Below are 16,708 nucleotides of genomic sequence, written 5' to 3'. Positions count from 1 at the left end.
AGTCTTTCCTCAAAGACCTAGAGACTGAAATTTCCTTACCAACAACGTGATATAAACTTCTGAAGTCATTTTTAGCACGCACCACCTCTGTTTAGAGAATGTTGTTAGATGACCTCACTTAGAGCTCTCTCTCCAGACAAGGGCAGTACCACACACCCATCATGCAAAGCTAACCCCAGGTAAGCACAAACAAATACATAACCAAATCTGACTGTAAGATCAAGCTTTGCAGTAACTTCTAACCACTAACCACAGTGAAAGAGGCTATTTTTACCCTCCAAATGTCTGCTCCTAATTCTTTGCTTACTTCCTTAGTTTTCACATCCACCAACATAGAAAACTATGTAGGCCTGTTCTCAAAACATTGTATTTCTGTAATTATTATTTTTTTAATACTAAGTTATTATTTTTTTTTTCTCCAGGTTTTGCAACGTATACTTTATGAGGTAGGGGGAAAGCACCCATTTTCCTCTAACAAAGTCAACCTAGTTAGATCAAACCATTGTAAAGCCCTTTATATAAAAACTCAGGCATACTCCATATATAACAAGATTGGCATTTCTGTTGGTTTTAGGTTCTGTCTCTCATCAAAGTACAAACCAGCTCAGTGTCAAAAAGTTGACAATATATCCTGAAATTGGTCATCATCTCCTGCTAGGGTGCTGTGTAGCAGAAACAAGAATAAAAGACACTTTCTTCTGAATTCACATAATTCCCTTATTAATAAGATGACTTCAAGTGAAAGGCAACAAATTAGTACAGAAGGATGAACAATGAAAAAAAAACACATGGAGTAGGACTGCAAGGAATGGAGGAGAAAACCTAAATCAATAGCATATAATCTCATCTAACATTTGAAAGACGAAAAATCAAATTTCAAAACATCTAATGGTGTATTCGCAAGAAGGCACTTCTTCCAAAACTTTTTGGCCCAAACAATCCATATCTGCTGACAACCGATGGCGTATTTAAGTTATATTTCCATACATAGCATCACTTCCAGTCCTGCCCTGCTGACATTTTGAGCTGGCCAAACAGAAGCTATGATGAGAGTTAGGATATATTAACTCCAGTTCAAACACTGTATTAACAGGAGTACATGGCTTCTGGATCACAGTTGGCTCACTTCCAATCAGGTCAGAGTCCAGGCTGACTGACATGCAACTGCGTGCACAATCTGTGTGGAAACATACCCTATGATTCCCGCAGGACACACTGTGATTGTCCAGGTGGTGGGGGGCTGGAGGAGAACCGTATTTATTTATTTATTTATTTATTTATTTATTTATTTATTTAGACTATTACCTATGATAGAGATAATCTCAATGTTAACCACTTCAAGCACTCAAAAAGTTAGAAATACAAGAAATTGGAATTTTCAGACAGAACCAAGTTGAGTTGCACACAAAAATGCACGCAGTCACAAAGTTAAAGAGCCAAATTAGGGTGCCTAAATTAAGATGTTCTGTTTTAATTAAATCCTTATTTTTAAGGTGGTTTGACTGTTACCTCCTGACTTTTTAAAATGTTTCATACATACAAAAATCTCTTAAGTTTTATATTTATATTTTATCATCAGTATCTTTTACGTTTGAGATCTAGAACGTTGCATTAAGCGGCTTTCATTCTGCCTTGATTTATGCATTTCTCTCATTGGGCAGCTTGAGAAATCCATTTTTGAGTCAGTCAAAAAAGAACCTCCCTCCATTTGGCTGCTTCTTTCAAATACGCTCCCATTTGCACAGAAAGCATTTATAAAACTCCTGGACGTTAACTCCACAGAAATTACAGTCTCCTCACTCTGCTACTGATGCTCAAAGAAGAACATAAAACATGTTTCTGCATGACCAGTTGACAAAGAAACAAAACAATGATAAGGCTAACTGACTTTCGGTCAAAGGTGTAAGAATCAACAACAACAACAAAAAAAAAACCCTAAGGATAAATCCACTCTGGACTTCTAAGAAGAAAAACAGGTATTACTTGTAAAAGCAAGCAATAAAGTTCAGATATAGCAAAGGGGTTGAATTCACAATATGTAAAGAGAGAAGTAAGTGTGCAGGAGCAGATTACCTGTTCTTCAGTTTTCAGATCCCCAAATTCTTGCATGAATGTGGTTTCTGATGGGAAACGACCTGGTTCCAAAAAGTGAAGCAAGCTAAATAGCTCTTCTACTGTATTTTGCAAAGGAGTTCCTGTAAGCAGCACTTTATGTTCCTGAAAGATTAAGAAACAGTTGTCTAGGAATCCATCTAAATTCACTTTCAATACAATGTTTTTTCCCTATACGTATCTTTCATCTGTGCTTTCTTTTTGCTCCAACTACTTACATATAGTTCTTTTCAAAATATTTATAAGTAGTGTTCTGGCCTTCCTCCAGCTAGCTCCAAAAAATACTTCACCTCTTAAAAAGATCTTCAAAAGTCCTCCAGATAAAAGAGATTTTACTGACCCATAACATTCCAGTTCTTTCACAAATACAATGGATTTTAAATGGCAAAGTAACAGCTGAACTTATACTTCCAGTATAAAACCACTGATTTGCTGTAACTCTAGCATATCTCGGTACATGAATCCCTTCAGTGCAGGTATACATTTATAACACAGAGAACCTGAAGCAGAGTCCTACTTTCTAACTACACACAACAGAGCAAGAGACTGATGGAGATGAGAGGAAAAGTTGCATGCTTCTTGTTGCATGCTTCTTTTGAGTAGGTGCCCAGAGAGGTTAAGCAGCTTGCTCAAATTCAAACATGAATTTAGTAGTTGAACAAGAACTGAAGTGGGAAGTCCCCTATCTTCCCATCTATAGCCACGGCTGTAAGCTCTGCTTTCCTTTAACAGCAACCGTATTAAAAAAATAAACAGACTATATGCAGTATTTTTACAAACGTTCATCCATTAAGCTTCAAGATTCCTTCAAGAAAAGTATTATTTAAAAAACAGGGAAACAGAATCTAAAAGTGACCTACAGGTCACCAGTGCTTGTATAAGCTAATGTTTATCCCACTGCATTATCATCGGAAATAGGTGGTTTTGAGTTCCAGGTATTAACTTGGTCTGTGTTCCTACTGCATTTTTAAAGAATCTCCTGACCTAAAAAACACTAAATAGCTTTAAAACCATCTTCTTATTTTTTTTCTCTGTGTTAAATATTACATATTTTGAGCATATAATATATATGTATTTATGCAAACATCAGAAACCAAACTCACATTTCCCTTCCTTAACTGGTCTGAAAGAACTTCCTTATTGCCTTGCAACAAATTAACATTAGAGTTGACTTTAATTCAGAGCAATTTAACTCTCAGGGCAGTATTTGGTCACCTGTCCACATTATACCTTTAAATAAATGTCTATGTAAAGAAGGAACTATGGAGGATTATAAAAGTACGTCACATGAAGATAGAGAAAGGGGGAAAAAAAATCTTGATTCTCTTAAAATAATCCACATTATTCTAGGTTTGAATTAATGTAGAGCCTGATGAAACATCAGCACACCAGAATTCAAGGTATGCATACACTTGCAGATGTTTTAAAGACTGCAAGCTGCTTTCCCTCATTCTTCTTAATATTTACTACTTTCACTTGAGAATTTTTTATTTTTTTTTACTTATTTATGAAACCGCAAATCAGGAATGATAAAATACAGAACATGCAGAAGTAAAAACAAACAGAAAAGAAAAGAAAACAATAGGCACACACTGACCAGGTCCATCATCTTGAGTCCTTCCAAAAGCTTACAATTCCTGTTTTTCAGCCTGTGGGCCTCATCGATTACCACACAACGCCATGGAATGTTACGCAGCTCTGGGCAGTCAGTCAAAATCATTTCAAATGTCGTGATAATGGCATGGAACTTGTAGGACCCCTTTATCACGCGACCCTAAAAAGAATACCAAAAGTTAGAGTAAACCGATTGGCAAAGCAAGGAAGTAAATTTGTTTCATCTTCAGAATTCCCTCTTTAAAGAAAACACAGAGCAGTACAATGGGCAAATTATTTTAAGTACATGAAGTCATTATCAGTGACTCATTGAAGGAACACAAATGCCTAAGTTTACTACTGGTATCATGCAAGCTCTGTCTTTTTATCCTGTAAAAAGGCTCACAGCGTCACTGCATATTCATTACAAAGATGTTATACAATTACTTCAGCCATAATTTGTATGGATTATATTAATGCCTGGAAGCATTAATGTATTGCTGCAATATTCAAATAAGGTTTCAGACTTTCTCAAGAGAAATCTTTTCCTTTTAAATCAAGGAGCTATATAACAGTCCTCCCAAACCATCCAAATAACCAAGAATTATATGAAGGGATTCATTTTCTGTTAGTATATTTTGCTCTCAGTAAACAGTACATTTTTTTCTGATGGTCATTAGATAACTAAACCACCTACAATTACAGTAAGCAACTTTGAAAAGAAGCAAATTGCTGAACTTGTAAATGGGGAATGTACATCTTCACACACTTTTCTCTGATACTTTGGTAATCTTGTGTTAAGGAAAGTTCAACAGGATGATGTTTGGCTTCATCTTTGCTATTTCTTTGTTTAATTAAAGGTGTTATTTTCAGGGTTGATACTAAAAGCCTGTTTCAGAAAAACCCTGAAAAAACTCTACACAAAACCATGAAATGAACATCTTTCTGACACTGTGCCGTATTGCTGCCTAATCTTGTTCAAAGAAATATGTAACTGAATATCTCAAGTGGTACTTTGTCTTCACAGGAACCCCTTCTCTGCTAGGATAAGCACCATCCAAGTTCAAAGCGTGTCCTGCTTTGAGAACAGTATGTTGTGGGTTCTATACTGAGAACATTTCAAAAGAAAGGTATTTCACAGGAAGATGGCCTTCACTTCCTTCAAATACACACAAGTCTGAATTCTTTTGTAAGTGACATGCATATAATCCTCTCCAAACTGTGGGGATCAGAATTGGCTACCCACTCTTGGAAATGGTTGGAAATCTTGTGCCTTGAGCTCAGCACTAATTCTGTATATGCATATCAAGAGCACTTCATAGGAAGTAATGACCTGCTCGACAGTGCCTTCCCCAAACCATATTCCAGAAACATTGACCTTCTCAGGAGATAAACAGTTGTTACCTAACAAACAGCGGATGAAGATACACCAAGTAACTAGAAAGCCAGTAAGCTGAAACACTGTGATCTTTTCAAGAACCAGATCTTTTCAAGAACTTTGAAGATATGAGAACGCAGCCGAGGCGATTCTTTCCAAGTAGTAGGAAACACTTCCATGAGCGAGTGCATGTATAGCGTTTGGCAAGCAGCGCTCTACAAAAATGATCCCTTCGTAAAGCAGTTCATCCAGGTGAAGCAAAAATCATCAGAACCACCCTGCATTATATATTTAGAGCTGTCTAAATCTCACATTAAATTACGAAGGGTGGTTTTGACACAACAGCTCACATTTCAGAGCTACAGCAATGGTTGTCCAGAAGAGTCAAATGCTGTGCTGAAGTGAGTGAACATAGGAGAGAATTAAACAGAAGCTCCAAGAGCTTCTGAAGGTGAATGATGAAGTTATTCAGCTGCTTTGGGCCTCAAAGACTCAGGAAAGTATGGGAAAGAATCCTAAGTAATCCTATTCCTCTCACATTTGAGAAATGTAAATGTAGACATTATCAGGAAAGTGACCTACAGTGCTTTCACAGGTGACTTAGACAACCAGGATATCAGTTTACTGTGTTTCAGTGTGGCATCCAAATGAAGTTCTCTGATGCTGGAAACACAGCAATTTCGCATCAACGTACTCAGAGAACTTTTTCCATTTGAGGAAGTCAGTCCTCCTCATGGGAAATAGTTTTCTGTTCTGTACAGGAAATTCTTCTGGAAGTAACTAAAGCAACAGAGGCAGCCCACAAGGTGCAATAATTAGATATGAGCATAAAGCTTGGGGGCACTACCTCTTAGCAGATACAAATTGAGAGGACCACTGGATATGTATAAGGACCAGACTACTAAAAAGATGCACATTCCACCAGTGGGAACTTGGAAAGATTAACATGATCTTCTCCCACCAGCCTCAGCCTCCGTGTTGATGAAGCAGAGAACAGATGCGAGGAACACACATATTTACTAATTATAGCAGAAAGGCGTCTGGAAAACAAAGTCTCACCCACTCTGTAAAACACAACTTGACATCTTTGGTGAAAGACAGAGTTCCTGTTGGTGAAATACTGCCTTACAGTGCTGTGTGCTAACCATAGCTCTGTGGCTTCTCAGCAAGGAAGAAAACAACGCAAACAAGTAAATACTCTGTTAAATCAACACCCACTGAGTCCAAAAGGAACAAACCACACAAGCCAGAAAGAGTCCTGAATATTAATGGCATTATTTTCAGTTAAAATCAACCAGGTAAAGGTATCCTGTCTCTACACATGGGCCAGGTGGCTTCTCTTCTTAGTCATTACACTGCAAAGCAAATTTCCCTCAAACACATCAACTCTTTTGCAGGGCTCTGCCCTTATTTTTATTTGGCATGTATAGTTTTCCTGATCTTACAACAGGACTTTCTCAGAGGTAGGATACTACAGAAAAGGGTTTGGTTTATTTGGTGTTCCAAGCAGGGAAGGCCTCCAGAAGGGCCTCTCTGTTGTACTGCTCAGGAATACCCAAAGAGGCTTCTCACAGTGACCCTCACAAACAGCAAGGCAGAAGGCAGCTGTCCTTAGTTTCAAAGTCACACCACTGAAAAAACTTATTTCATTATCAACCACTCTCTACAATGTTTTCATTACAACTTGACTCTGATTACTGGTGGTGCTTCTGAAAACCAAACTACTACAGATGGGTTAGGAGCTTCTTAGGCTTTTTTTTTTTTTTTTTTTTTTATTGCCCTTCAAAGACAGATTTTCACAACATTCAGCTGTCTTTTTGAGAATCTGTTCAGCTTGAGAGGCCTCTTTCATGTTAAGACCTAAAAAGCCAAAGATGCCAATGTTTGAGTTGATGTGTTTGGCAAGGGGACCAGAAATGATAGTGCCAAAGCTTGCCTTGCCTTCGCTCCGTCCTCATTCCCCATCATATGCCTGCTGATGGGGATTTAAAGGATGACAGACTGAACACTACATGCCGATTCGTTTTGTCAGAAAACGAAGAGATTTTTTTCCCCTGTAATTCAGTTTCTACCGTGCATTTCACAGCAGACAGAATCCTACGGAGAACCGAAGACAGAATGTAATTTCACGATACATCTAAGCTGTCACCAAAAGGAAGAGTTGCCTCCATTCCTGCTTTATGCCCAACCATGGCAATTGTCTGACTCAAGCCAGTTGATAGAGCAAAGCTAGCAGGAACTGGTTCATTTGTTCTGTGCCATTACTCGCTACGTGGTTATTGCAAGAAGGGTGAAGAACATGGCGACAGGACAAACAGAATTTCCTGCAGCAACTAGACCTTAGATGAACAAAACAATATTGTCAAAATTACACTGAGAACATGCACAGGATGTGGGAATTTTCTGACGACAGTCCCTCAGGTTTCAGGCTATGTCAACTGCTGCATCCTATGGGGATGGACACACTGAAAGAAGTGCCATTTAAATAACCAAAGAAACAAACCTAATTTTTAATATCAGGAAATACTTCAGTAAAACAGAGACAATATTTGTATAAAACCATTTAAAAAAATTGATACAAAATATCATTTCTCCTTGATTATAAATAATATTTGAAACAGATAAAAATACAAATCAATTAATTCTGGTTCATTTGTGTATTATACATTTAGGCACAAAGTCAAACGCGATTATTATCCCAAAATATAAATCACTTAATTCCAGTTCATTATACATCTAGGTAAGAAGCTAAATGCAATTATTAATCCTAAGTAATGCAAGTCATTATACCTCAGTGCAGCAACTGTTATTCAAATCAATCATCTTTTACAGCACTGTATCTGATTTTGTTTTGGAAGTTTCTTTGATAAATTGCTGAGAAAATACAATATTTTCTAGGCCAAACAGATCTAACCTGTAGCTACTATAAATTACTATGTTTTTCCACTAGATTTAAGTACCTGCTTCTGTTTGCCCTGTTGGCATGTCAAGTTGTACCATAGTCATCATCTTTAAAATAGTTTTTACTCAGATCTTTCCCTGTAAAAGTGTTTTCTACCTTGCAACCATCCTCACAGCTCTTCTTTAAGGGCTCTAGTTTTTCAACACTTTTTGAAGAAAGTGCATGAGAACTAGGCAGAACCAGACCACTCACTACATTAGTGACAAACAGAACAATGTTGTAATGTTTTCACTTGTAATAAGCATTTTTTCCTCCTACATACTTGCATTAGACTTATCTTTTAACCACTGCCTTGCAGTATGAACTTGTGTTTAACCGGTTGTGCGTCATGACACAAAAGGATGTGCATTTGTCTTACAGCCTTTCCATAACAGAGCTCTCCCTGCTGTAGGAACGATCTCCGTGCCTTATTCACAGATAGCCTTATATGTAGCTAGTCTGAATGTTGTTAGTTTGGATCCAATTTACTAAGTAACACAGTTTACTCTCTATCCCTGAACTGTCTTAGTTATTTACCACTCTCCCCATCTTTGTGCAATTTGAAAAATTCCTCAGTAATGATTTTATGTTTTCTTTCAGATCATTGATAAAAGTGTTATATAGCTCATGGACAAGAACCAATCCCTGAAGAACTATGCTGGAAATGTAAATCATTTCTCATTTACAATTACATTGAGAAATATCAGTTAGCCAGTTTTAAATCCACTTAATGTGTGCCATATTGATTTTATATCATTCTAGTTTATTAATCAAAATATCTGGTGGCATAAAATCAAATGCTTTACAGAAAATCTAAATATATGAATTCACCACTATCACTTCTTAAACTCTGTTGGAAATAATACTCCACAATATATCAAATCAGGTTGAACTTCCACTTTTTTTTTCCTTCCTCTTAAGTAAGGAGGCTTATGTTGCTTTGCAAAAAGATTCAATGTATGCACATTATTTTTCCCAGTCCTGTTTACTTACTCTGAGCAAAGCCACGTGTTTAAATGTGGAGAGCTGTTGTTCTTTATAGTTTCCTTTTTGGAAATAATTTTCTGCTTCCAATCCTCTTTTTTACTTTTTTTTTTTTTTTTTTTTTCATTTGTCTCCTTCTCTCATAAGGACTATTCAACAAGAATGTAGTAACAGATTCAAAATGCATCTGACTTACAAAATTTGATAAAGAAGCATCGACAAGTTTAATTTCTGCAAGCTAGTCTTTTCCTGGAATGGTAGGCAAAGATTGATTTTTAAGCTTAGTTGCAATTAAAGCAGTTTCTCCATTAAGAATCTCTTCTGCCTGCTTCCTCCTCAGGAATGCAAAACAATGTAACCCTCACATGAAATAATGAAAACCTGAACAAGAGTCACCATCGCAGTAACTCTTGGTCCTGCTCTAATTTCCAGCCAATCTCCTGGCTACTATTAAAAAATCCTGTCGCTTCCATAATACATACGCCCTTATTATTAGTTGAAACCTACCATATCAGTACTGAAAACTTAATTGACGCTTGTAACCCAAGATTAATTAGTAACAGTAAAGCATACACAGGGGGAAAGAAAAAAAAAAAACACACCACTTTTACCTGTGGATCTTTGAAATACATTTCATACAACTGAATGGTCCGCCGGCTTGCTTGACTCCCATGATACACAACCACATTCAATTCTGTCCAGGTGCGGAACTCCCTTTCCCAGTTGGGAATTGTGGACAACGGTGCAATAACCAAGAAAGGACCATGGATTCCTTTCAAATATATCTCATAGAGAAACGTAATGGACTGGATAGTCTTTCCCAACCCCATTTCATCTGCTAAAATGCAGTTTCGTCTGAAAATATAACAAAAACAGTCTTAATGTTTTCTTCCTAACTTAACGCTTAATGTTTTATGCAATATTATGTCATGCCCCCCAAAATAGTTTGTATACAACTCCTGCAGTATAAAATGAAAGATGTAAATAATACTAAAAGCTCATTTGAGAAGGCTACTTTAAAATGTTATCATTGCATATAATCTATAATAGCTTTTCCAAGCAGGATTCAGTAGTAAGCAATATTTTACGTACGTGTTGTACCAATTGAAAAGAAGCCAGTTTACTCCCTCCAACTGGTATTCCCTGAGTTTGTTATTGTTTTTATACTCCCTGGAACTCTCCGATTTCTTCCAGTCATCGGCAGGAGGTCGCTCCTGTTTCAAATACAGCAAATCCCATTAGTGGTTTCTGAAAGACCACATTACTTTACTATTTTCAAATAAAATCCTCTGTACAGAGCCAATTCTTACCACACGCTCCATTTCTGGCTCCCTAGACATCAGTTTCTCAAATTCTTCAATCTTAGCTTGGTCGATGTCTTGTTTGAGCTCCCAAGTGCTGTCTTCGTAAGGAAGCGAACACCATTTCACCAGATAATGCGTTACAGGCTTTGTTAAGATAAAAATAAGATCAGAACACAATTTAAAACAATAAAAACGTAATCATTTTTACAGGAGATCTGCAGGCTAGATAAATTCAAAGAGCATTACCAGACCTAAAAGTCTGAATCAGCCAAAAGGATAAGCAAACAGCAGGTTGACATCTTAACGACCTAATGAAGTCACATTAGAATGGAGGGAATGCAGGTTCACCACCGAAAGGAGCACAACACTATATTTGAAATCACTAATATTAAACTGAAATTTTAAAGTAAAACAATATTTTTACAATTTCAAGCAACCCAAAATCCACCATTCACAGAACAAGCAGTATGGAAGCACTGATGCAGTCAGTGAAACTTTCTATTCTCCCAAGACCAAAAAGGAGTCTCTGAGAAAACAAAGTGATCTTGCTGTGCAGAACAGGTCATAAAAAGTAAGAAACAGTAAACCCAGGACCTCTTCTGCATAGTTTAAATTATTATTTACAATATTAACACCCATTTAGCAATGACTTGCACACTTGATTTAAATTCTGTATTACCGGCATGGAAATCATACTTCTACCTATATAGAAGGTTTTTTGCTTTGCTTTGTATCAAATATAGGTAACACAGAAGTATGGAATTAAGGCCCCTTTATTCCAGGGAAATCACTATATTAGTGAATGTTTTCTGAAATGCCTTCCTATTTTCTGCATGCATACATATTTAGCTTCAGAAAGTGCTTAATATATTCAAATAAAGAATAAATTCTAAACACAATGTCTACATGACCACAAATACATTAGAAGTTCTGTTTACCTCTCCATTATCATCTGTGCTACGTGAAAAATCCATGATTCGATCAACTTCCACATAATCTGGATTAAAAAGCTCATCATCAATCTGTTCAAGGAAACAGTCAAAAAAAATATACAAGATATCTTTATTAGCTCTTCCTGAGAGGAAAAATTATTATATATTTCACCAGGCAATAATATTTTGGGTCACGGTGACATAGAATTTATATTTGGCAAACTTCAACATGTTAATTGAAATGCTACAATTCAGCAAGATCATTCCCCGTGAGGGAATCAGACTTCTCAGACTTTGTTAACTGGGCCTCTTAATTACTGTGTGAAACCTTTTACTGTGAGAGAATGTTTAAGAATATTTTAAATGAAGTGTGAAATTACAATTCACTAATGAGCAATCGAAAAGGCTTATGGCATGCAATGCATTTAGCATTCTTGAAAACTACAGCTTGCAATAAAGAAATTAGAGCCTTGTACACTAAGTGCCTTTGGATTATTTTAACTACAGAAATTGTCTGACTGCTTTATAAGCAAGATTCAAAGATTATTATTTCAGAAACACAGAAAAAGCACTGCGTGTTTACAGTTCCACCAAAAATCACCGTTTGTTATATCCTTTCTTATCCCTTCAAGAACTTACAGGATTCACTAGAGTACAAAAGCAGTATGTTTCACTTTACACTTTCAAGATCTCCAATGAAAAAAAAAACCAGACAAAAGTAGTAAAGACTAGGTACATTTTGATAGCTTTTTCTAAAAACAAACACAAGTTGCAGGTACTTAAAATAATTTGTTACACACTTGGAAATAGATATAAAAAAAGTTTAAAAAGCAGCATTTGTGGGTTTCTTCACTTAAAACAGATGTTAAATTCTACAATTATGCTGCTTAATGGCTTGATATACTGTATTGACTGCTCCTCTAAATTTCCACATATTTATTAACTTCTTTAAAGACAGAAATATCAGGAGTCTTGAAAGTTAATTTATTTTAATTCTTTAGGTATTAACATTATATGATGCAGCTAATTCTTTGTAGTTGCCACCCCATTTTATAATAATATCAAAGTATTTTTTGGATGTTTCGACATCATGTTCATAGACTTCCTATACTCTGCCCTAGAAGTATATGATATTGATCCCTCCTCCCCCAAATTCCTGTAAATTTTATCAGAATATATCAATCGGATGCACTTAATCAGAAACCTGTGGTGACTCTGTGAAAGTTTTCAATTTCAAACAGGTTTTGTTTAACTTGAACTATATGGTAATAACAAATATAAATAAATAAATAGGGTACCACATGAACCTGTTTTTTCTCAAAGGACAGCATTTTACTGAAAGGTAAGCTTTTAGAAACACAAACCAGCAGATCTGGTCTTTTATTGACAGGACCCCTGCCACACTACTGCTTATGGCTCTAAGTGAAATTAAATTGATGATAAAAAGCTTAGAATCCCTAGTGAGCAGCAGTCCATAACACAGAAAAATGTGATGCATTTTTCTGGCATAATCGGCTCCCGAGAAGACAGACCTGGCACTGATTCAGTAAGAGTCATGCTTACAAGATGAACAACTAACCATTCGCTTTAAGAAAAAAAATATATAGTAAAAGCTATAAAGTCAGGATGGATCACTTGAACTTCATAAATTTGCTAGGCTTGGATCAAATACAGTTGTATTTTATATCAGAATAAATGCCACTGATATATTGCAGTTGTTCAAAATCTTCTGCTTCTATATGAAAAAAGAATTCATAAGAACATCCCTTAAATATCTAAAAGAACCAACCAAACATACTTCTGAAAGGAATTTGTTCTGGCCCTGTTTTGCCTTAAACCGCTTAATCTTCTGCTGAATTCTCTTGTCTTTGTCCAGCTCTTCCACAGATGCCCACTGGCAATGAAGGTAAGAACTAGAAGACAAAACAGAAAATCTTACTCAAAACTGCACTTCTATTGCATATTCCTGTGTATACCACTAGTTCAGCTACACCTTTTCAGCCCATTGTAGTGCTGCATTTGGAATCCAGACACTACCCTCTTCATAATACAAGGTATGAACAAATCACCTTTACTGGGAGCACTTATACTTACTAATGGAGAAACTGGTCAGTAAATAAAAACAACTCCCACCCCAATAAAATTTATATACATACCCCATACATTTAGTGTTTCACACTAAGATGATTTTTATTGGTCACACTCAAATATAATTACTGTACAAGACGTACGTCACCAGTTAATGTCATACTCTAGCAGATAGTAAGATTTTAAGAAGTTAATAAGAATATGTGTAAACATTTCATACACTAACATGATATACACTATATTTTTTGAGAACAGCACTATAATTAGAAGTTGCATACCAGTCAATTTAAGTTTAAGCATTTCCAGAAATAAAAGAAAAACCCTTGTAAAAAGGTTGAAAAACCCAGTTCCATGGCAGTTGATCTTTAAGAACACAAAGTTTCAACTGAGAAACAGCATCTCTGCCAAAATGACTTGTCCTACTTGATAAATGAAGCAATAGAGCTTTTGACAGTCTAAGAAGCGTACCACACAAATAGTTAACACAACAAATATATTCCAATGTAATAAAACTAACAAACCATCATTAAGCTATTAAACATCATGCAACCATCAATGTAGCGCAAAGGGTATGAAGGTGGCAGTGTATTTAAAGTGAAGTCAGCTAACTGTGAGAAACTCACATTAAGTGAATTTCTGCCCCTCAGGTAGAAAAGTTTCTGAAATTAAAGAAGCCATACTATTCACCTTAAAGAAAAATGAGCTTATCCAGCTGTGAAGTATGTTATTTTAAATACTGATGGCACTGCAGTTTCAGAGACCAGAAGTAAGGAACATGCTGTTTGCACCCCTGTAGCATCCCTGTTATGGAGCGGCAGCTATCTCGTTGTTTTCATAGTACATTTTCTTGAATACAAATCTTGTTTTTGAAGCAACATTATGGGTTATTTTTGATTAGTTTGCACGCACATTATGAGATTAAAACTCTATAGTTGCAATTAGATCAATACAGATAAATAAACATGCTCAGGAAACTGCACATGGATAATGAGCCTTAAATTAAAGTTTAATAGTAGAGCAATTTTACGTATGTATTTCATTTTGGAGAGAATACAAATTAAGGAGACATTACTAGGCCTGCTACCACCGATGCAACTACTTCCTTATGTAGTTCCTACTGGTTTGGATTAAACATTAGCCATGTTTGAAGCTTGATAGTAAGCTATGCTGTTAACAAATCCAGTTTTTAACAACTACTACGTGAACTCAAAAACATGAATCAAACCTGTAACATTACTTACAAGTTTTTGTACTTTACATAGAATTCCTCTACTTCTACCTCCTCTCCATTCTCCATCTAGAAGAAAAGAATTGTTGAAACATGAATTAAAACACTGAACAGCCCCGATTAAATTATTGATTAAAACAAACAACATGATGTCCACATACAGAGACAAGTGGAGGGGTAGGAAAATGTAGGTGGGAGGAGGACATGGGTAAGGAGTTTCCCCCAGCAGCTTACCCAAGTACATACTGCACTGCTTACTACAACTTCCAAGACATGAATAATTTGAACTCCTCCCTAACCACATGCAGCTTCATTCACAACCTCACCCCAAATCTGGCTTTCTGCCAAACCCACAGTGTTAAGTAGAAGCCAAGTGTACCATTTTCTCAGGCAGCAGCCAATTAGCAACTGCACTCCTGAATGCCATATGTATTATTTTTGGCTGGCTCATGGCAACTTTACATTGTGGGTTTTGTAATGTTTTAAAAAAGAGTTTTAAAGGGGGTTTATTCCTCCATATAGTTAATAACTCCAAACAAGAAGCCATATAAAACTAAACCTTATACCTCTGCTAGAATTTTAGTGCATCAGTGTTCATGGCTTTAGTTTTACTCAATGGTGCAATTAAATTCACTCAGGCAAGATGTCTCACATACAGAGCAGCCAAATTAAATTAACACCCAAAAACTACATTTAAAGCAAGGTTAAAGTTGTGATATAAACCAGCAAAACCAAGGGCATTCGGTGCTAAGGGTTGAGACTACTCTTAACTCATCCCTAGTGCCAAAGTATTGCATAACATATGGCATGTAATTCAACAAAGTATTACTCCTGAACCTAGCCATAGGACAAACTAAGGACAGTGCACCAGGCACACACTTAGAATTCAGTTTTTGTCACAACATTAACGGTTTATGTTTGCTAATGAACTTTGGGACAGTTTTAAATAGAAGAGGATTTTTTGTTTTACATACTTCTTCAGGGACAGCCAACATCTGCAACATCGTATGTAACACAAAACAGATGAAACTGTTGACCCCTGTATAAATCAATGCCCTCCTTTTTATGTCTATATATCTATACCTATCAAAAAAAAAAAAAAAAAAAAAAAAGGAAAGAAAAAGAGAGAGTACTCTAAAACTAGAGGATGAATTGTCATCTTTCGAATTCTCTCTCAAAGGAAAAGTTGCTGGCGAAATAGCAGCACTATTTAAAAGCAACACTAGTAGCTGCATTAACTTTTTCTTTACTGTACTAGATCACAGGTTAATGCACTCCTAATCTCAGTTTATGAAGTATCCCTTCTCTTCCAGACTAACAAGGGGTTTTATCATTTTAGGGTTTATATCACTCTGGTACAGTTTATGTTCATCTCTTGAGAGAGAAGTGATACCAGCTTCCACCTAGATCTCCCTGGAGAAATGGAAGGCAACAAGCTATTCCTGGAACTACTTCTTGATCTTCTTGCATCCTCTGTTGAAGAAGATAAGCTATCCTTTAACCCTATACGCAGGGATGAGCCTTTCAGTCACTTACAAAGACACCATCAAAGGAAAGAATTTGAAGAATAGTAATTAAAATAAATAAATAAATAAAATGGAGTATCTCTCAAGAAGGTATTCATAATTAGAGGTCAAAACTGAAGTATAAAAAAATGAAGATCCTATTATCTGAATCTATCCATTCCCTGAGGCAAAATCACTCTTTAAGAAGTCATCTCTAATTTTAAGATTCTGCCTTCTTTTTTTTCCCTGAAATGTATTATGGCCAAGTCTCTTTATTACTTTTAAATCAGGAACCTTTGAGATTCATCAATCTTAGAGTGACAATGTGGTTAAACACCTTTATATAAAGGTTTTGTATTAGCCTATTTAACTCCTCTCTGTAGCATTTCAGTCAAGTGTATTTTTTGTCATCTGCCAATATAGTAACAATAATTTACAATGTAAATCTTGATAAATCCTGTAACTCTCACAAGTCAAATGTGCTATTGTGTCGTGTAGTAGGTAATAACTGGTCTATGTTATTATATGTTCTGCGAGTGTGATTCACAGATTCGACTAAAGAAAGAGTATTTCAGGAAAAAAAAAAATCTTTTAAAGATCTTATTCTAGCATTCATGCTGTTTGGAAAATGGAAAAAAAAAAA

General features: G+C 36.0%; 1 protein-coding gene across 5 annotated transcripts in view; it reads right to left on the bottom strand.

Moving 5' to 3' along the window:
- CHD7 (chromodomain helicase DNA binding protein 7) overlaps positions 1 to 16,708 on the bottom strand; it is a 128,886-nt gene that overhangs the window by 25,791 nt on the left and 86,387 nt on the right. For all 5 annotated transcript variants that reach the window (XM_084511366.1, XM_084511362.1, XM_084511364.1 and 2 more), the window contains 8 exons: positions 14,574 to 14,629; positions 13,043 to 13,157; positions 11,251 to 11,334; positions 10,319 to 10,456; positions 10,101 to 10,222; positions 9,620 to 9,863; positions 3,710 to 3,886; positions 2,074 to 2,217 (listed from right to left, as the gene is read on the bottom strand). In XM_084511366.1, the coding sequence (XP_084367492.1) occupies positions 2,074 to 2,217; positions 3,710 to 3,886; positions 9,620 to 9,863; positions 10,101 to 10,222; positions 10,319 to 10,456; positions 11,251 to 11,334; positions 13,043 to 13,157; positions 14,574 to 14,629 (1,080 nt within the window). The remainder of the gene's footprint in view (positions 1 to 2,073; positions 2,218 to 3,709; positions 3,887 to 9,619; positions 9,864 to 10,100; positions 10,223 to 10,318; positions 10,457 to 11,250; positions 11,335 to 13,042; positions 13,158 to 14,573; positions 14,630 to 16,708) is intronic.

The sequence above is a fragment of the Aythya ferina genome, assembly GCF_964211825.1.
Source record: "Aythya ferina genome assembly, chromosome: 2".
Lineage (NCBI taxonomy): Eukaryota > Metazoa > Chordata > Aves > Anseriformes > Anatidae > Aythya > Aythya ferina.
This window is presented reverse-complemented; position numbering and strand designations above follow the sequence as displayed.